The 22105-nt window shown below is 41.9% G+C and overlaps 1 protein-coding gene and 1 long non-coding RNA gene across 2 annotated transcripts; both read left to right on the forward strand.

Moving 5' to 3' along the window:
- Nucleotides 1–8053: 8053 nt before the first annotated feature.
- Nucleotides 8054–9658, forward strand: LOC112263109. The gene is made up of 3 exons (XR_002955449.2): nucleotides 8054–8543; nucleotides 8722–9126; nucleotides 9352–9658. It is a non-coding gene; the product is annotated as an uncharacterized LOC112263109 (long non-coding RNA).
- Nucleotides 9659–15042: 5384 nt separating this feature from the next.
- Nucleotides 15043–17835, forward strand: LOC112263093 (tubulin beta-1 chain). Its single transcript, XM_024439088.2, has 4 exons — nucleotides 15043–15201; nucleotides 16177–16285; nucleotides 16399–16509; nucleotides 16615–17835. The coding sequence occupies exons 1-4, from the start codon at nucleotides 15145–15147 to the stop codon at nucleotides 17673–17675; spliced, it is 1338 nt and encodes a 445-aa protein (XP_024294856.1). The 5' UTR covers nucleotides 15043–15144; the 3' UTR covers nucleotides 17676–17835.
- The last annotated feature ends 4270 nt before the right edge of the window (nucleotides 17836–22105 follow it).

Consider the following 22105-nt stretch of genomic DNA (forward strand, 5'->3'; position numbering starts at 1 on the left):
AAAACAATCACCCACGAAACACAATAGAAAACAGGCTCCCTAAATATGGTTCTCAATCAGGGACAACAATTGACAGCTGCCTCTGATTGAGAACCATACCAGGCCAAACACAGAAATAGCAAATCATAGAAAAACTAACATAGACAACCCACCCAACTCACGCCGTGACCATACTAAAACAAAGACATAACAAAAGAACTAAGGTCAGAACGTGACAAAATAAGATGTTTTATTTACTTTCATAATATGCTTATGTGAGATAGTCACTTGGGGCCCAGAGAGGTCAGGATTGTCTTCATATTTTAATGTGTCTGTAACTATTCCTAAACTATGTGAAGGGCTCCACCATGTCTATACTCCAGTCACTCCCTCCTTTTCCTATTGGGGGGAGGAGTATGGCAGTGTCTGGAACCATTTTATTACTCCTCTGATGTTGCATGAATCTTGACCTAGTATATGACCTAGAGGCTCACTCCCCTCCGTGAGCTTGCCCAGGATGAGGTGTATTTGAGATGGAAGTATCTAGAATTGACAATTGATATATGCCATTGGACGAGGCAATGTTTTGGTACTATGAAGTACCAAGAACGAGAAGTAGAACCTCGTCTAAGTGACCAAACTGAACGATAATTTATAGCTAATGCTATCTGACTATGGGAGTCTCCTCTCTCAAGTAAAAGGCCCTTTGTGAAGTTCCTAAGATCTGTGGTTCGTCATGTGAGTTGAGAGGGGTGTATCTTGGCTATAAAAGATACTAAGTATTCTTTTGTAAGGACTCTCAAAGAATTCATTTATAGACACTGAATTGATCTGAGAGTCACAGGGTGAAGCTCATATTATTAAAATATGAAGTTTAAGTATAACTCTGACTGGTGTGTGGTTTGTAACTCTCATCATTTAGTAATACAGGAAATTACCACGACAATCATTACTCGGAACGAGATGTGACAAACTTCTGTTCTCTTGTATTCAAAGCAGAAAAGAAAAATAAGCATCCCTTTTCTGCTTGTCTTGTGTGTATGTGGTGTGTGAATGCGTGCATGCGTGTGTGTGTGTGTACAGTAGGGTCCGAAATGATTGACACCCTTTATAAAGATGAGTAATAATTACAGTTTAAAGTAAATATCAACCAATTGCCTGAGTACAACAAACAAATTCACAAAGTCACAAATCACTCTTTTAATTTGGATAAATATTCAATCTATCTATTTGGAATTATAGTGTAGTATACAATGCACTGCTGAAATACCTGGGTTGTATTTAACAGTATATTTCACTCATTATCTGAATTTCATTGATACACTGCAAGCTGATTAATTTCAAGCAGAGAGACAGGCGATAGCAGTGGTGATCTTGTAACTTGCTGCATGGGACAGAAATGGCATACAACACCGTGCTACGTTTTTACAGTAGCCAACTGCTTTACAATACCCCTATTTCTGATGATTTATCCAACATATGTACTGTATAAGGACAATGAAACTGTAAGACTGACATATTTCTCAACATGCTCACAACCTGCCTTTGGATACACATTGTGCAAGTCATAGTCAAATACTTGTATTATAAATAAGAATAGATGATGTGTAACGTGTCATGTGTCATTTGTTGAATGAAGAGTGGACCGAGATGCACCGTGGAAAGTGTTCATGATTTCAACATATTCAAAAACCTCTCAAGCAAATTAACAAAAGCGAAAGCGAACAGTTCTGTCAGGCACAGACACTAAACAGAAAATAAGATCCCACAAAATCCCAAATGAAAATGACAACTTATATATGATCCCCAATCAGAGACAACGATAGACAGCTGCCTCTGATTGGGAACCACACACACACACACACATACGGCAGAAAACAAAGAAATAGAAAACATAGTCTTTCCCACCCGAGTCACACCCTACACACACCCGAGGCACATCTACATTAATGTGAATGCTACCATGATTATGGATAATCCTGAATGAATCGTGAATAACAATGAGTAAGAAAGTTACAGAGGGTCAAAGATCATACCCCCAAGATATGCTATATTGGTACAGTAGTAGTGAGAGGTTAACATGTCTTGGGGATATGATCTTTCACCCTCTGTAACATTCTCATGCATCATTGTTCACAATTCATTCAGTATTATCTGTAATCATGGTAGCATCCACATGAATGTAGAAGTGTTTAGAAACATAATCTATTCTTATTTATAATAAAACTGACTCCCAAATGACATAAAACATTATCATGAATTTCTACTGGGCACAAAATAATCTGAAACACAACCAAAACGACCTGCAAATGCATCCAACAAGTTTGTAGAGTTACAAGCTTGATGTAGTCATTGTGTGCAAGGAATATGGGCCCAAATACTAAACTTTTGACTACTTTAATTACAAGAATCTTTATGGCTGTCAATCATTTTGAACCCTACCTTTTTGCGAAAAGAAATATTACTTGTTCAACAAAATCTCTTTCTCTGAGCAATTGTATTAGTAAAAAAATATAATTATATTTCAGGGTGGCAGGTAGCCTAGTGGTTAGAGTGTTGGGCCAGTAACTGAAAGGTTTCTAGATCAAATCCTGAGCTGATAAGGTAAAAGTCTGTGATTCTGCCCCTGAACAAGCAAGTTAACCTACTGTTTCAAGGCTGTCATTGTACATAAAAAATGTGTTCTTAACTGATGCCTAGTTAAATAAAAAATATTTTTGAGCATACAATACAGCTAAATATTTGTATTATTTATGTTAAACAGTCAGTATCGCTCATGTTTATCAAGGGTGATATTATCGATATTATCGGACACCACTGTATGAGGCGCGCATGTATGCATGCTTGTGCCTGTTTACTTGCATGCCTGAGGGCATTCTAGGCTTTGGGCAGGTACAGTTTGATTCATATAATTTAAGTTAAGGTGCAGTATAATGATACTTACTTGATGTTACTTGCCTGGAGTACAAAAACTGACAGACCTACTTACAGGCCTAAATCATTTCCATTCAGAAAAGGTTCCTTTGTAATTGTAGGTTCAAACCCTTTGTCCCACTAGGTATGTCTCATGATTAAACCAGACTAGTAGATAGGATGACAATTAAAAAACATCCCACGACAGGGCACAACGATCAGCCTACTTTATGCAAATCAGTCTATAGGGCCATGTAAACGTGGCCATCCTCGGATAACCCCACTTTAGCTCATGTTATATAACTGACCTGTCTGTCATGGATAAACCATGGATATGTAATCAGCTGCTTTGAATACTGTCATCATGAGACATGTGTTGTGAGGCAAGCAAATATGTGGTAACTGAACCAAACATTATGACCTTACACAGGACTTTCACCAGCCATCGAATGAGACGTGTGCTATTGGAGTGCTCTGTTTGTCTGCATTTGATTCAAGCACATTAAGCTCATTCAACTGAACACAAACATGGTAGGATGATGGAATGGAATGAACAGGGTTAGAAATATTTACCATCATTCCAATTGGCAAATGTGTTGGTATGTATAATTAAGTGATAATGCCAGAGAAGCCCGGGTTTATCAGATAGAAACTCAGCAAAAAAAGAAACATCCTCTCACTGTCAACTGCGTTTATTTTCAGCAAACGTAACATGTGTAAATACCTGTACGAACATGACAAGATTCAACAACTGAGACATAAATTGAACAAGTTCTACAGACATGTGACTAACAGAAATGGTATAATGTGTCCCTGAACAAAGGGGGGTTCAAAATCAAAAGTAACAGTCAGTATCTGGTATGGCCACCAGCTGCATTAAGTACTGCAGTGCATCTCATCCTCATGGACTGCACCAGATTTTCCAGTTCTTGCTGTGAGATGTTACCCCACTCATCCACCAAGGCACCTGCATAGGAAATAACGCACAGAACAAGCAGTATGGCTGTTGGCATTGTCATGCTGGAGGGTCATGTCAAGATGAGCCTGAAGGAAGGGTACCACATGAGGGAGGAGGATGTCTTCCCTGTAACGCACAGTGTTGAGATTGCATGCAAAGACAACAAGCTCAGTCCGATGATGCTGTGACACACCGCCCCAGACCATGACGGACCCTCCACCTTCAAATCGATCCCGCTCCAGAGTACAGGCCTCGGTGTAACGCTCATTCCTTCGACGATAAACGCGAACCCAACCATCACCCCTGATGAGACAAAACCGTGACTCATCAGTGAAGAGCACTTCTTGCCAGTCCTGTCTGGTCCAGCGACGGTGGGTTTGTGCCCATAGGCGACGTTGTTGCCGGTGATGTCTGGTGAGGACCTGCGTTACAACAGGCCTACAAGCCCTCAGTCCAGCCTCTCTCAGCGTATTGCGGACAGTCTGAGCACTGATGGAGGGATTGTGCGTTCCTGGTGTAACTCGAGCAGTTGTTGCCATCCTGTACTTGTCCTGCAGGTGTGATGTTTGGATGTACCGATCCTGTGCAGGTGTTGTTACACGTGGTCTGCCACTGCGAGGATGATCAGCTGTCTGTTCTGTCTCCCTGTAGCGCTGTTTTAGGCTTCTCACAGTACGGACATTGCAATTTATTGCCCTGGCCACGTCTGCAGTCCTCATGCCTCCTTGCAGCATGCCTAAGGCACATTCACGCAGATAAGCAGGGACCCTGGGCATCTTTCTTTTGGTGTTTTTCAGAGTCAGTAGAAAGGCCTCTTTAGTGTCCTACGTTTTCATAACTGTGACCTTAATTGCCTACCTTCTGTAAGCTGTTAGTGTCTTAATGACCGTTCCACAGGTGCATGTTCATTAATTGTTTATGGTTCATTGAGCAAGCATAGGAAACAGTGTTTAAACCTTTTACAATGAAGATCTGTGAAGTTATTTGGACTTTTATGAATTATCTTTGAAAGACAGGGTCCTGAAAAAGGGACGTTTCTTTTATTGCTGAGATTATTAGGATATATTAGGCATTGTTTTTATGAATTTATTCATACCATTTCATCCTTCCATAAGATATTGTCCCATAACAAATCTTGGATTGCTACCCAAGATGGCTAGTTTTTCGTTCTATTGGTTCGGTTGCCAGAGACATGACCCAGTTGTTCATTCTTTTTGTTCTGTAGCTATGGACACGACCCAGTTGTTCGTTCTAAATGTTCCATTGCCATATTGGCTGGCAAAATTCTTATCCCTTGCTTGCTAGCAAACTACAGCTAATTTACGGTCAAGTGCAGCCAGTGCAGCCAGAATAACAACAAAGTAGCTGCATTTGCATATGTTTAAGCTGTTTTCTAGTGACAGTTATTTGAAAACATCCATAGAATATGTGCTCTTTCGTCAGGACACTGTTGTTCAGAGGAGCTAGCCACCAGCACAAAACTACAAACTAGCTGCACATCGTTTCGTTTGACCTGTTTTTCAATTGACATTTCTTTGCATATATAGTTGAAGTTGGAAGTTGACATACAAATTAGCCAAATACATTTAAACTCAGTTTTTCACAGTTCCTGACATTTAATCCAAGTAAATATTCCCTGTTTTAGGTCAGTTAGGTTCACCACTTTATTTTAAGAATGTGAAGTGTCAGAAAAATAGTAGAGAGAGTGATTTATTTCAGCTTTTATTTCTTTCATCACATTCCCAGTGTGTCAGAAGTTTACATACACTCAATAAGTATTTGGTAGCATTGCCTTCAAATTGTTTAACTTGGGTCAAACATTTCGGGTAGCCTTCCACAAGCATCCCACAATAAATTGGGTGAATTTTGGCCCATTCCTCTAGACAGAGCTGGTGTAACTGAGTCAGGTTTGTAGGCCTCCTTGCTCGCACACGCTTTTTCAGTTCTGCCCACAAATTTTCTCTAGGATTGAGGTCAGGTCTTTGTGATGGCCACTCCAATACCTTGACTTTGTTGTCCTTAAGCCATTTTGCAAAAGCTTTGGAAGTATGCTTGGTGTCACTGTCCATTTGGAAGACTCATTTGCGACCAAGCTTTAACTTCCAGACTGATGTCTTGAGATGTTGCTTCAAAATATCCACATCACTTTCCTTCCTCATGATGCCATATATTTTGTGACGTGCACCAGTCCCTCCTGCAGCAAAGCACCTCCACAACATGATGCTGCCACTCCCGTGCTTCATGGTTGGGTTGGTGTTCTTCGGCTTGCAAGCCTCCCCCATTTTCCTCCCAAACATAACGATAGTCATTATGGCCAGTTCTATTTTTGTTTCACCAGAGCAGAGAACATCTCCAAAAAGTACGATCTTTGTCTTCATGTACAGTTCCAAACCATTTTTTTTGTGGCGGTTTTGGAGCAGTGGCTTCTTCTTTGCTGGGCAGCCTTTCAGGTTATGTCGATATTGGACTTGTTTTACTGTGGATATAGATACTTTTGTACCTGTTTCCTCCAGCATCTTCACAAGGTCCTTTGCTGTTGTTCAGGGATTGATTTGCACTCTAGGAGACATAACGCTTCTCCTTCCTGAGCGCTATGACGGCTGCAGTACGTGGTACCTTCAGGCGTTTGGAAATTGCTCCCAAGGATGAACCAGACTTGTGGAGGTCTACAATTTTTTTTCTGAGGTCTTGACTGATTTCTATTGATATTCCCATGATGTCAAGCAAAGACGCACTGAGTTTGAATGTAGCCCTTGAAATACATCCACAGGTTCACCTCCAATTGACTCAAATTATGTCAATTGGCCTATCAGAAGCTTCTAAAGCCATGACATCATTTTCTGGAATTTTCCAAGCTGTTTAAAGGCACAGTCAACTTAGTGCATCTAAACTTCTGACCCACTGGAATTGTGATACAGTGAATTATAAGTGAAATAATCTGTCTGTAAACAATTGTTGGAAAAATTACTTGTGTCATGCACAAAGTAGATGTCCTAATCGACTTGCCAAAACTATAGTTTGTTAACAAGACATTTGTGGAGTGGTTTAAAAACAAGTTTTAATGACTCCAACTTAATTGTATGTAAACTTCCGACTTCAACTGTATAGCTGATTCATGATTTCGACTGTCTGAGAAACGCTGTCTCGTTCCGACTCCCAACACGTTCATTATTATGAGATTGCTGGAGATCGGATTTGAATATTGAAACAATGTTGGAAAGACAGAGAGCAAGGTTTATACAAATCTCCACCGTTGAAAACTAAATGTTAGTCTAAAAACAATGTGAGATAATGTCGATATCCTTTTTATAGTGGAGATCAAGTTTATAAATTGCCTGGCTGGGCTGAGACAGTAGATTGCGCAGTCAGATGGAACAGAGTAAATAGGCATTTTAACATCATAGATTTAGCCGGTGGTAACTTGTGGAATAGACACTGGCTGGAATGTGATTTTAACCAATCAGCATTCACGATTAGACCCACCCCGTTGTATAATGTTTAATAAACCAGGGTGGTACCTAGATTGAACAATGGTAAAAGAGCCTCTTAATCTGTTTGTTATGTAGGGATTAGAAGAAATAAAGAGCAAAAGGCATGATTCCATCAGGAACTGGTTATTGGTTTGATCAAAGACTATGTTCAATGTCTTTGTCTTGTCTTTCATCAAGTATAATATAAATAATAGAATAATAATATGGATTAGAATAATAATAATATAAATAATTAGTAGGGGCAGAATCAAGGACTTCTCAGAACATCTTATTCATGTCTCACTATTGTGTTTCAGTGGTGAAATCAACAGCCGTGTCTCTGGTCTCTCAGCATCATAGTGGACATAGTGGAAGAGCAGCAACATAGTGGAAGAGCAGGTCCCTCCCTGGATGTCACCAAAATGCAAAATGCTTCAGATAATTACAGGGAGGAGAGATGGTGTCTCCTACATACAGTTTTAGATGATCCAGCTGAACTATATAAGTGCTTTCTCGGTCTCAACATATAGAGACACGGAGGTAAAGAAGACAGACCACAACCGCTGCATAATATACAGGTGAGTGTTTGGATAATACAGTTAGAGAATAATGCATGTATTATTACTATGAGCATCCCTCTTACAGTCAACATCCAATAATGGAATTAATTAAATTAAGTTGATAATGGAATTGTACACAGAATTAAAACATTATTACTCTTTATTTGCTGGTGTTCTTCAGCTGAATGAGTCTTACCATATCTACTTTTGTCTTGCAGCTCTTAACACATAAAAAGCAATATGGCAGGTCAGTATTTGCCTCTTTCTACTCTAGTCTACATTCAAGAAAGATGTCTATGGTGACTGTGTAATTCCAAAATTCGGACAAAATAACTCAAAAATATTACTGAATAAATAAACATAAATATATGAATTAAAAATATGTCCCTGTATTTAGCTAACTATCCTTAAAAAAATAGAAAAAGTGGCATCTAAATTGGCATATTTTATTAGGTGCGAGCTTTGAGCAGGAGTTTCTGGATACCCACAATGCATACAGGAGAAAGCATGGCACCCCCGAACTGACCCTGAGCAGAGACCTGTGCAACTCTGCTCAGGAATGGGCTGACCACTTGGTAGCAATCAATACCATGCAGCACAGCAACACGAACAATGGAGAGAACCTCTACTACACATGGAGCTCTGCCCCCAATACTCTAACAGGTGGGTTACAATATTTCACTTTGACACTGTCAAGTTGGGTTTTACAATTTGACAGCTCATGGGTCTTTGATACTAGTACTTTCGCCGTAGATGTGCTAATACTCATTCAGATTACAGTGTGTATTTGCCATGTCAAGTAGGAGGGGTCCTTACATTTGTACCTGACTGCATGTTTTAGGGAAGGAGGCTGTCGACAACTGGTACAGCGAGATGAAAGACTACAACTTCAGCAAACCTGGATTCACCTCAAACACTAGTACACTGTTATTACACATCTTTCTGGAAAATGTGTGGTTTGAGATCAGGTGTTTAGAACGCAAATTATGTCGAACTTAAACAGAAAGCTTTCAACCATATTGGATATAACAAAGCCAAGACCCAGAGATGCCGCTTTAATCGTAACCTTATATGTATTGTGGCATTTCTCCAATAGGCCATTTCACCCAGGTGGTGTGGAAAGAGAGTACTGAGGTGGGGGTGGGCCTGGGGATTAATGGCGAGACTGTCTTTGTGGTAGGCCAGTACAACCCAGCAGGAAACATGAACATGGAGGGATACTTTATAAATAACGTCCTCCCTGAAGGTAACTGATTGTCTATTCAAAAATCAATGATCTACACCTGAATTGATAACTAAGCCAGTCATGTTCTGTTACAGTAACTGTAGTGTCATGGGGTACAGTGTTGGTATACAGTACATGCTGCTCTTGCATGTTACCCCAGTTTACTAACCTCTCATGTCAGCAGGCTCATGCTTCACTAGGCTCCGTTGTCTCTTTCCAGTGTAATAAAAGGCTGTGCATTGTTAGGTGGCGGCGAGAAGAACACCTCTGGTTCAGACACCTCAAGCCAACCACCTCGCTCCGAGGCAACATGCACTGTGCTATAGGAGCCATAGTGATCAGCCTTCTCCTGTCTGCATGTCGACGGACCCTCATCGTTGGTCATATTGGTCTGCAGCTGCTTCACTCCGTAACAGGCGTACCAATCGACACAAACCATCCCCAATCACCTTCACTGTAAGAAAGACGTACGGTTTTGTGTACTTTAAATGAAAAATAAAGTTTTGCTTTTACTTTACAAGACATCCGTATTGAATTGTAATGTTGTCATAAGCTAAACATACAATATTCACTGTTGAGACTGTTGGAGTTTTGTTCATTCCAAACCTAGATGACAGTCACTAGGCAACCGGGACGATCTGCTCCTCAGATAAACGGGGTGTAAAACCCTACATCTAACATATTCAAATGATCCAGCATGCTCATACTCATGGTCTGTTCTGCTTTCAATGAGCCATATCTGGGACACTTGCATAGTCAAGCTAATGAAAGAGGAGGATTGTTAACAGACATCTTCTACTGCTTCGGGTACACAGAGAAAATGACTCAATATTAAACAAAGAAAGTCCAACACAATGGCATTCCTACATGCTCTTCAACTTTCTCATCATGATTTTTAACAAACCTAGGATTTGATTTTGATGAATCCATACACCCATACAAGAATGCCAGTGTGCTGGGATGTCTTCTTCCAATCATCCTTAAAAAGCCATGGTTTCCAATACAGCCAGTAGATGGCAGTAGATGGTTGGTATGTGATTGCTCTCAGGGAGTGTTGGGAGTGGGTGTGGAATAAGGGAGGGGTTTGGAGTCGGACACACAATGGCCTGCTTAGCAGCTGCCTCCAGTGGCAGGCCTCTGAAAGAGATCATCAAACCAAATGAATACATGTCTGTAAACTATCCCAGAGATTTTTTTTCTTATGGGAGAATGTAGTTGTGTCCAATATGCTTCAATAAACACTATAAATGGTAAGCAATATTTATTTATTGAAATCATTGATTGATTGATTCAAATCTATGTCACTACCACAGACCTCATTTAAACCATTTGGAGATAATCTCTGCCCTTAGAAAAGAGAGAAAAAAAATGCCACAGAGAAAAATACATTTGATTGGGAGACTATATTAATTTGAAGAGTGACTTGAAAGAGTGTACATGCAATTGATTTATTAATGAATGGACAGGATTGATCAAAATGATTTGAACCATCTCAACATCTGCTCTGGCACAACCTATTGTACCATACATCAGATATGAGGCTTATTCTGAGTGCCCTCTAGTGGGCCAGTATTTATTACAAGAGGTCATGAAAAGATGTATTTTCACTCTAATCTCAAAATCCCAGATGCAGCAGCATTACATTAGCACCCTCCAGAAGGTTACAAATCCAGATGGATCCAGTGTACGGGCTCATCCTCAATCACACCCATTACCTTCCATCTCAGCCACCATCCCAGTCAGTCAGTCCGCCAGTGGCAGTGATAGTCCGCTACATAACCAGCATAGTATATTGTCCGTAATGTGATGTTTTTGTAAGCCTGTTTTGGTAAGTGTCATAGTGGAGGGCTGGACTTCCCCGGGCCACAGCTGACTATGTTCTCTGAGTACGCATCATCATCGTCAGTGAGCTCAGTGGATGTGCTGCATAGTCTGGGGCTGAATGTCCGTCAGCATTAGCATCAGCTGTGCTTCCTGACTGACTGTTCTCCCAGGGGACCAGCTATGGAGACAGATAAAGAAGCACAGTTAAAGGCAAGCATGCATGGACAATCTCTGGAAAATCAATGGACGAAGGATACGTACCCTCTCTGCGTCTGGGCACTGTTCCATTATTCATACTGCAGCCTAGCCTACTCCCCCACAATTGAAGGAGTGCCCTCCCTCTCTCTTACAATAATAAAACTATTAAGGACAGATATGGTGATACAGTTTACTACACTTAGAGATAGGGCATCTATCAGACATCTATTTCTTGTAACAGTGTCTCAGAGTGAATGTAAATACTGAGGAGAGTTGTGGCTGAATCACTGGGGTCCCTGAGTAGACATACTGTACAGTACCACTGCCTCACGTCAGATGGCGTCACTCCTACGCGACGACCGTCCCTCAACCGATCAGTGCAGACGTGAGTCAAAGTTGCAGTACATGATAATTGTGAGACACAGCTGTTCCTGTCCAACACCTGCCCTGTAATATTTGTCCCACCCCCCATTCCACCCACAACTGTAGTGTATAGTGCAGGCCAGGGCAGACCACCTCTGATTTTTGGTTTTAGACTACTAAATGTCACCCAAACTGTTGGGAGAACCCTCTTGTAACAAGTAACCATCTGTCTGTACCAATATGCTGGCTAGCTCTTGAAGCTGGGCAGGACTGGGAGTGGCAAGTGCTTTACAATCTTTTAGATATATGTCCACTGTCAAGATGTAGCAAATCAGCATCCATTTATAAATTGCCTTGGGTGTACGTGTTCTACACTGGTAGAAAACGGTCAGGACGCAGTGCTTGGATAGCAACATGACATTCCGACTGCGAATAGTGTGGACTAGCTAGCATTTGCATTCTGCCTGGGAGTCTTTTTTTTGCATGGTCATGGTCTCTTTGTTATGGTGATCAATTATAAGAGCAAACAATGTGGATGTGCAGCTCTGTCTACCGCTTTCTCACACTACCCTGAGAATAATGTAGTAATAAAGATATAACACGGATTCTGTTATATCTACAATGTCCTAATCCTTTTGCTATGGGTGTAGCATAATGCACCACTGCAACACTATCTGGCAGTACACAGAGAGGATAGGGTGCAATACTGCAGAGGGTGGGGAGATGCAGGAAAGCTGCAGAGTCAGGACAAGGCAATTTAACCATCAACCTTCTGGGGAGCTCTAGTCTAGTGGGACAGCCAGGCTGTCTGTGAGCAGATAATGAGGTATCATTATGGCCAAATTTGAGAAAATTGCTACCCAAGTCCACAAAGAGGCCAGCAAATACCCTCCCTTCGACTCAGAGGGGCTTTTATGCGGATGTACAGTAGACACACTCAGCTTGTTGTCAGCCTCACATCAAATGACAGCACACCACACAGGGTACAGTCAGATTCTATTCCCCTCCAAACAGATGAATAATGAATTTACTGCAGAGCAGTAGCAACTGCAGAGGGATAAAAATGGGTTGGATGAAAAGGAAATGTCACTCCCGCAGTCCTGTCTTGAGGCTGTCTATTGTTGGATAGGCCCATCCCTTTTCTGTCTGCTACTTTTAACTGAGATTGAAGCTAAGGCTAAGATACAGGCTAGGTTGAGACAGAACTAGAATGGGGATAATATGTGTGACAGACAGAGGATGCTATGGGAGAAGTATTGTGTGAAACCATAATGAGCTGCTACCACTGTGTAGAATGTTATTCATGGAAATGCCTTTGTGACTGATTAGTTTTGTCTCTCCTCTTCTTCTGTCAGCCCCAACAAAGAAAGCCCCACCGTTTTCCCCTTGTTACTATTAACACACCCAGCTGACTGTGCCCTGTCCTCTGTGACTGTGGCCACAACAGGGTATGAAGAATGGAGGGGGCCATGAAACTATTAGTTGAAAGTACACTATGGTTGAGATTCGGATTACATGTTGGTCATATTTGTCACCAGCCCAACTGAACACCGCCTGCAGTCATAGCCATATGTCTAGGCTAGTATTCAGCATGTATGTACTATTTTCTACATTGTAGAATGATAGCGAAGACATCAAAACTATGAAATAACAAATATGGAATGATGCAGTAACCAAAACTTGTTAAAACAAATTATATTTCAGATTCTTCAAATTAGCCACCCTTTGCCTTGATGACAGCTTTGCACACTCTTGGCACAGGTAGCCTAGTGGTTAGAGCATTGTGCCAGTAACCGAAAGGTTGCTGGAGCGAATCCCCGAGCTGACAAAATAAAAATCTGTCATTCTGCCCTTGAATTTGTTCCTAACTGACTTGCATAGTTAAATAAAGATAAAATAAAATGTTTTATCTCAACCAGCTTCATGAAGAATGCTTTTCCAACATTCTTGAAGGAGTTCCCACATATGCTGAGCATTTGTTGGCTGCTTTTCCTTCACTCCACGATCCAACTCATAACAAACCATCTCAAGGCTTAATCTACATGAAAATGCATGAGATGCATACAGTGGTAAGAGCTGTAAATGGGCCTTTATCATCAAACTAGGTCCTCTATCAAGGTCTGCTCAATGGATATCGTTCATAACTAACAAAGAAACAGGGTGTCGCTCCTCTGTCCTCCAACGCACAGCTCTGTGCCCATGCAGTTGATGAGTGCTGGCGTCACAGAAGCATTCTCCACTTGGCACACAGTTTAACTATTAATAAGCCCCCCTGCCCTAATTCCAGCACTGACTCAGCCATGCACTGCTCCCTTCCCAAGCCCACTATCTCTCTCCTGTTGCTGCACCCCTCCCAGTTCTGTTCATCCTTCCAAACTGTGGCTGTCTCCCTGGGGTGTTGAGATCGATAGTGTATGCTAAACTGGATTTGAGCTATTTCATTGCACCATGTACCTGTTGTGTTATATTATATAATTGAGACTTTGCCAATACAATGATTTATACAATTTAACATGGCATCTTAAACATTTTACTGGACTGTCTGTCACTTTATGACTAGACTATCTTGTGAACAGTAACAGTAATACATACTAAGGAGCCGGATACTTTGGTTCACAGGTCAGAGTCTGCCATTGGCATTTGCATAGAGACACATTATATTATCAGACATGGATTAATTCCAAATAATAGGCTATGTAAATGCAGGATTTCTTCTAGCTTTATGTGTGATAATCCTGTGATGAAGTTCTCACTGTGGTCTTTAAGGGGAAAGGAGCAGCAGCCAAGATGTCTGTGTGTCGCACCTGACACAGCCCAGGCAGCCATGTTTAACAGTGCGCAAAAAGGGAGTCGCCCATAATCAGAAATATGTAACAACAATAACACTGAGAATTGGGGATATAAATGACTATGGGTTACTATAATCTCATAGAATGTTTCCGGCCTGGTGCCACAGGCTGTAGCCTCTTGCATTTAGATTATTATATTAGATAACAAAATAACTGACATCTGTTCGATAACATATTACATCCCTTTCTTGACAGAACACATATAATATTTAGTTGGATACATGTTCTATAACAAAATGTACATCTTAAGACGAAATAGCTGCCTTTTACCACCACGAAGCAAAAATAATAATGCCAGGAATGGTTACAAAGTAACAATGAGCCACGTGGACTTGGAATAAATTGGTGAGGTATTTCGTAGTTTTACCATTTAATGTGAAAACGTTTCACGTATTCTTTTGGAGTTAACGGATGTCTCTCTTAATCATGTAATCTGTGCGGTTTATTGGACAAAATATAGTTCGAATTTATAGTTTAAAAGGAGATCAGATTTTCGCCGGCATAAAGGAAGTAGGACCTATCTTCAAGATTATGTGAGAATCACACGTTTGCGTTCAGTTTGAATGACAGAAAGAACAGGCCAACGAAACTCATTCTTTATGAATATGATTGGTGTAGAAGTGTGTCAATAACTGGGTCTGATAAGCATTAGCCAATAAATGTTTCAGATATGGTGACATGGAATTTAAGGGGAGGGCACAAAGTTCTTCTTATATAGTGTGGGAGCACATTCTTTCAGCGCAGTCTAAGAAAGGATAGAACTGGTTTTTATTCGCATAAGAGTTGTTCTACAGTCAAAGTAAAAATGAGGGAAATTGTGCATCTTCAGGCTGGACAGTGTGGAAACCAGATCGGAGCTAAGGTTTGTACAATTATTATTTTTTTTGTAATGAATTTTGGTGCAACTCGTGCGATAAATAGGCGTGCGTAAAATCGCCGGTTCTTTGTATGTGTCCTGTTAACCCCACCCAAAGAACTGTATTCTTAATGAAAATTACTGTTAATTATATGCCTAACCTATTGATTGGTTTGTTGTGTACAAATGAAAAGAGCTTTGGTGTTATTTATACACTTCTGTATATTTTTATTCGACCGGTTTTATTTGGTCTCGAAATAATCTTGACACTGTATTAGCGAGTAAGTCAATACACTTGAGAATGGGTATTAAGAAATTTCATTTTTAAACATTTATATTAGCGATATCAAAATGATCGATTACATATGAATATACGTGGGCCTTTGGATTACCATAATTTACCGACCTACTGCAATGCGCAAAATGGGAAGTAGTTCAGATGCCAAATAACATGGCCATATTATAACTAATCGCTTCAGTAGTGAATACAATTCGGTTGTCTTAATATACATAAGAATTCTTACCCTCCAAAAAAGGAAAGAATTTGACATTTGTTCAACGATACATTATGGCCTACACTTTTTTCGATTCATTGAGCGCGTGCCCCGCCCGTTTTTCTGGCGGATGTGGGCTGCGTTTCAGCAAGTGACGTATTTGAGAATTTCAAAACTACAACTGATGCGTTTCAACCAATCGGAGGTCATGCCGCGCGCGCGGAATTGTATAGGAGGGAGGTTTTCATTCCAGATGCCTAACTCAAAAACGTATGTAGGCCTATCTAACGTTAAATGCAATAAAGTAGATTTGATCCAACGAGGTGATCAAATGAGAATATTGAGCCTATGTAATAATGGCATAGGCCTACCAGTGTAATGGTATTTATTGTTTACATGCATTTGATGGATGGATCCCACTTTGAATGGCATATTAGCTTAGCTAATATTGTGCGCTCTAGACTTATACCTAATGCTCCTCTTGCAGTTCTGGGAGGTGATCAGTGACGAGCATGGCATTGACCCAACTGGTACATACCATGGGGACAGTGACCTCCAGCTAGATAGGATTAACGTGTACTACAATGAAGCCTCAGGTAAACCTTGTTTGTCTAATTTATTACCACATTCATTACGTTCTGTTATACTTCTCAATTTTAATATATGTGTGGTTCTGACATTTCCCTTTCTTTGCCTCATGGTTGTCTAGGTGGTAAATACGTGCCCCGCGCTGTGCTTGTCGACTTGGAGCCAGGGACCATGGACTCTGTGAGATCCGGACCCTTCGGCCAGATCTTCAGACCTGACAACTTTGTGTTTGGTAGGTCCCTTTGCTTCTTATTTTACTTTTTGAATATGATGCAAGATACTGTAGATGATGTCACCAAAGAAAGGAGAGATGATTTACACATCTCTTATTTTTCAGGCCAGAGTGGTGCTGGAAACAACTGGGCCAAGGGCCACTACACAGAGGGAGCTGAGCTGGTGGACTCAGTCCTGGATGTTGTGAGGAAGGAGGCAGAGAGCTGTGACTGTCTGCAGGGCTTCCAGCTCACCCACTCCCTGGGAGGTGGAACTGGCTCTGGCATGGGCACCCTGCTCATCAGCAAGATCCGTGAAGAGTACCCCGACCGCATCATGAACACCTTCAGCGTGGTGCCCTCACCCAAAGTATCAGACACTGTGGTGGAGCCCTACAATGCCACCCTGTCAGTCCACCAGCTAGTGGAAAACACTGACGAGACCTTCTGTATTGACAACGAGGCTCTCTACGACATCTGCTTCCGTACCCTGAAACTCACTACTCCCTCCTACGGCGACCTCAACCACCTGGTGTCGGCCACAATGAGCGGCGTCACAACCTGCCTGCGGTTCCCAGGACAGCTGAATGCTGACCTCCGCAAGCTGGCCGTCAACATGGTGCCCTTCCCCCGCCTCCACTTCTTCATGCCCGGCTTCGCTCCCCTCACAAGCAGGGGAAGCCAGCAGTACCGCTCCCTCACTGTTCCCGAGCTCACCCAGCAGATGTTCGACGCCAAGAACATGATGGCCGCCTGCGACCCCCGCCACGGACGCTACCTTACAGTGGCTGCCATCTTCCGCGGGCGAATGTCCATGAAGGAGGTGGACGAGCAGATGCTGAACGTGCAGAACAAGAACAGCAGCTACTTCGTTGAATGGATTCCCAACAATGTCAAGACCGCCGTCTGCGACATTCCCCCGCGTGGCCTCAAGATGGCCGCCACCTTCATTGGCAACAGCACAGCAATCCAGGAGCTGTTCAAGCGCATCTCCGAGCAGTTCACAGCCATGTTCAGGCGTAAGGCTTTCCTCCATTGGTACACAGGTGAGGGTATGGACGAGATGGAGTTCACTGAGGCAGAGAGCAACATGAACGACCTGGTGTCTGAGTACCAGCAGTACCAGGATGCCACTGCTGAGGAGGAGGGAGAGTTTGAGGAGGAGGGAGAAGAGGAGCTGGCCTAAATGTTTGTGTAATTGTGCTCGTCCAAGCTGTGTTCACTGACATGTCAGTCTCAACCTTTCCAGTGTTCCATTATCTGTCCGTTTTTGTTTTGTCATCTCTGCTATTACTGTCATTTCTTGTCTGTACAGAAACATGTCAATAAAATTTCTTATGTTTAAAGTGCTGTTTCCCTTGATTCAATGATTACTGTTTTTCAATAATTAAAATACCCAATAATACACTTCTGCCATTCTCCAGTTATTCAACTAAGCATACAGTTTTTTTTTAGTGGCAACAGTCTTTACCTCTACATGGTAACAATATGCATCATAAATTGGGTGGTTTGAGCCCTGATTGGCTGACAGCCTTGGAATATCAGACCATATACCACTGGTATGATAAAACGTTCATTTTTACAGCTCTAATCACGTTAACCAGTTTATAATAGCAAGAATGCATCTCGGGGGTTTGTGGTATATAGAACAGCTAGGCTGTATCCAGGCACTCTGTGTTGCATCGTGCCCAAGAACAGCCCTTAACCATGGTAAATTGGCCATATACCCCCCCCCAGGGCATTATTGCTTAAACAGTTTTATATAGAAATGTAGAGCAGCTGGTCTGCTGGAGCACTTATGAAACCCCATAATTGACATTCCTGTAGGTTTTCTGTACACCGTAAGATGAGTGGCTACAGTGTTCCTGAGCACAGTCATGTGCTCAAAGATTTGTTTAGCCATGCCTCTGACATCTTAGCGAGCTAAGCTCATGGCATGTTTGTTTTTAATGTTTGGAATTTTAGTCATGCAAGCTAGTCTTGACAACATGCACTGTAAAACTAATAACCCTGCTAGTTATCTAAAGACTTCTATCCTATGTGATCTTAACACAAAATTGGCAAACGGTGATATTTCGTAGTCCCTATTTAGTTCCTTATATGTCTATTTTGATGTTGGCACACACAAGCATAAGAATACATGTATCATAATGAAGTTTATTGTTCATTTGGCTGACAAATGTGTCGCATGACACACATTAGAATGTCTGTACAGTCATTATGTAGCCATAGGTTGAATTTGACAATCCAAAGAAGAAGAAAACATTCAGTTGGATTTGGCATTTTCAGTTTTGTATATCCTAATGCGGACACCTGATATGCAGATTGAAAAGCTTATCTCTCCTGAATAGTATTATGATTCTGTTGTAAACTCGCTGGCTGGTTAATACTGTGAGTCTATTGTATCTTTGTTGATCCCTGAAACTGTTATATGTCAACGTCTACAGAGCAAAGTTCAGTACCTGCCTGTCAGGCAATATTATCCCTGTCTGTGACGTGTTCATCCTGCCCAGCAACACCTCATGTGGTAACTGTTCAAATATTCTTCCACCCTCTGGCACATAAAAAAATATATATATCGCTTTGGTACTACTTTTACAAGTACGCAGCCAGTCTTACTTTCAAAACCTTTCATTGTGCATTCATTTTGTATGTAGACATCTTTGTGAGGCTGGTTGGATGTACTGCCAACTTCTTGAAAACAACATTTTATGGTAGAGAAATTAACATTCAATTCTCTGGCAACAGCTCTGGGCGACATTCCTGCAGTCAGCATGCCAATTGCACGATCCCTGAAAACTTGATGGTGGTATTATGTTGTGTGACAAAACTGCCCGTTTTAAAGTGGCATTTTATTGTCCACAGCTCAAGCTGCACCTGTGTAATGATCATGTTGTTTAATCAGCTTCTTGATATACCACACCTGTCAAGTGGCAAAGGGGAAATGCTCACTAATAGGGATGTAAGAAGTAAGCATTTTTGTGCGTATGTAAAATTTTGGGATTTTTTTATTTCAGCTCATGAAACATGGCACCAACACTTTACATGTTGCGTTTATATTTTTGTTCAGTGTATAAGAGGACATTGGTGTACAAACCAAAACACAACATAATATCTTCTACATTTTGTTATTTTCACAACCAATAGCAAAAAATGTAAGATATATGTGTGTTTTTTTAGCATTTGAATGTAGTATGCTACAGTACTGTAAATTACAGTACATTACACTGTTTTCACATTAGGCAATACACTTGCACTACCCATACAAATCTACTGAACATCACATATACGTTATTTTTTATCCCATTTGTGGTCGAAGGTTTGATCATTGAATTAATCTTTCACAAGCATTGATGCAAAAAAAATATATTGTTCAGATATCATTACAACATAGGTGTACTGTAATTAGATGAAATAAATGAAAGACAGAATGTTTAACAGGCACTAGTTTGAATCAAGGCTGTCTTGAGCATTTGGCCATAGCTTATCATCAACATTGCAGTAAATGCCCTCATTGTTCATGCACATGGGGAAAAAACTTTTGGCATGGTCGAATCCAAGCCTGGCAGATTTGGATTGAAATCATTGCAAACCTCATCCATGGCCTGAAGGAGGGTGGGGATGGAAATGGGGATGGAAATCATACATCTTCCACCTGTAATGTAATTGTTTATTGTATTTTACAGTATTGTACTTATGCATGTATTGTATTGCAAAACTCCCTGTTCACCCATGACTGCATGGCCATGCACTCCTCCAACTCGATCATCACGTTTGCAGACGACACAACTGTAGTTTGCTTGATCATCAACAACAACGAGACAGCTTATATGGAGGAGGAGATAGCACTCGGAGTGTGGTGTCAAAAAAACACCTCTCACTCAACGTCAACAAAACAAAAGAGATTATTATAGACTTCAGGAAACAGCAGAGGGAGCACCCCCCTATCCACATCGACAGGACAGCAGTGGAGAAGGTGGAAAGTTTTAAGTTCCTTGGCGTACATATCACGGACAAACTGAAATTGTCCACACATACAGACAGTGTGGTGAAGAAGGCCCAACAGCGTCTCTTCAACCTCAGGAGGCTGAAAAAAATTAGGCTTGTCACCTAAAACCCTCACAAACTGTTACAGATGCACAATTGAGAGCATCCTGTCGGGCTGCATCACCGCCTGGTACGGCAGGCTATATACTTGGGGCACCGGTTGCGAGTCAGTGTGCGGGGGTACAGGCTAGTTGAGGTCATCTGTACATGTAGGTGGGGGCAAAGTGACTATGCATAAGTAACAAACAAACAGTGAATGTACAAGCACACGTTTTTTCAGTTCTGCCCGCAAATTTTCTATTGGATTGAGGTCTGAGCTTTGTGATGGCCACTCCAGGGCCTTAACTTTGTTGTCCTTAAGCCATTTTGCCACAACTTTGAAAGTATGCTTGGGGCCATTGTCCATTTGGAAGACCCATTTGCGACCAAGCTTTAACTTCCTGACTGATGTCTTGAGATGTTGCTTCAATATATCCACATAATTTTCCAACCTTTTCCAACACAATGTAAATGGTCCGGTGGCGATTTTATGAATTGTTCAGCAGTCTTATGGCTTGGGGGTAGAAGCTGTTGAGGGGCCTTTTGGTCCTAGACTTGGCGCTCCGATACCGCTTGCGGTGCGGTAGCAGAGAAAACAGTCTATAACTTGGGTGACTGGAGTCTCTGACAATTTTATGGGCTTTCCTCTGACACGCCTATTATATAGGTCCTGGATGGCAGGAAGCTTGGCCCCAGTGATGTATTGGGCCATTCGCACTACCCTCTGTAGTGCCTTACGGTCAGATACCGAGCAGTTGCCATACCAGGCGGTGATGCAACTGGTCAGGATCCTCTCGATGGTGCAGCTGTAGAACCTTTTGAGGATCTAGGGACCCATGCCAAATCTTTTCAGTCTCCTGAGGGGGAAAACGTTTTGTCGTGCCCTCTTCACGACTGTCTTGGTATGTTTGGACCATGATAGTTCATTGGGGATGTGGACACCAAGGAACTTGAAACTCTCGACCCGCTCCACTACAGTCCCATCGATGTTTATGGGAGCCTGTTCTACCTGCCTTTTACTGTAGTCCACGATCAGCTCCTTAGTCTTGATCACGTTGAGGGAGAAGTTGTTGTCCTGGCACCACACTCCCAGTCCTCTGAACTCCTCCCTATAGTCTCATCGTTGTCGGTGATCAGGCCTACCACTGTTGTGTCGTCAGCAAACTTAATGATGATGTTGGAGTCGTGTTTGGCAACGCAGTCGTGGGTGAACTGGGAATACAGGAAGGGACTAAGTACACACCCCTGAGGGGCCCCAGTGTTAAGGATCAGCGTGGCAGACGTGTTGTTGCCTACTCTTACCACCTGGGGGCGGCCCGTCCGGAAGTCCAGGATCCAGTTACAGAGGGAGGTGTTTAGTCACAGAGTCCTTAGCTTAGTGATGAGCTTCGTGGGCACTATGGTGTTTAACGCTGAGCTGTAGTCAATGAACAGCCTTCTCACATAGGTAATCCTTTTGTCCAGTTGAGAAAGGGCATCTGTGGATCTGTTGGGGCAGTATATGAATTGGAGTGGGTCTAGGGTGTGATG

The sequence above is a fragment of the Oncorhynchus tshawytscha genome, linkage group LG12 (genome assembly GCF_018296145.1).
Source record: "Oncorhynchus tshawytscha isolate Ot180627B linkage group LG12, Otsh_v2.0, whole genome shotgun sequence".
Taxonomy (NCBI): Eukaryota; Metazoa; Chordata; class Actinopteri; order Salmoniformes; family Salmonidae; genus Oncorhynchus; species Oncorhynchus tshawytscha.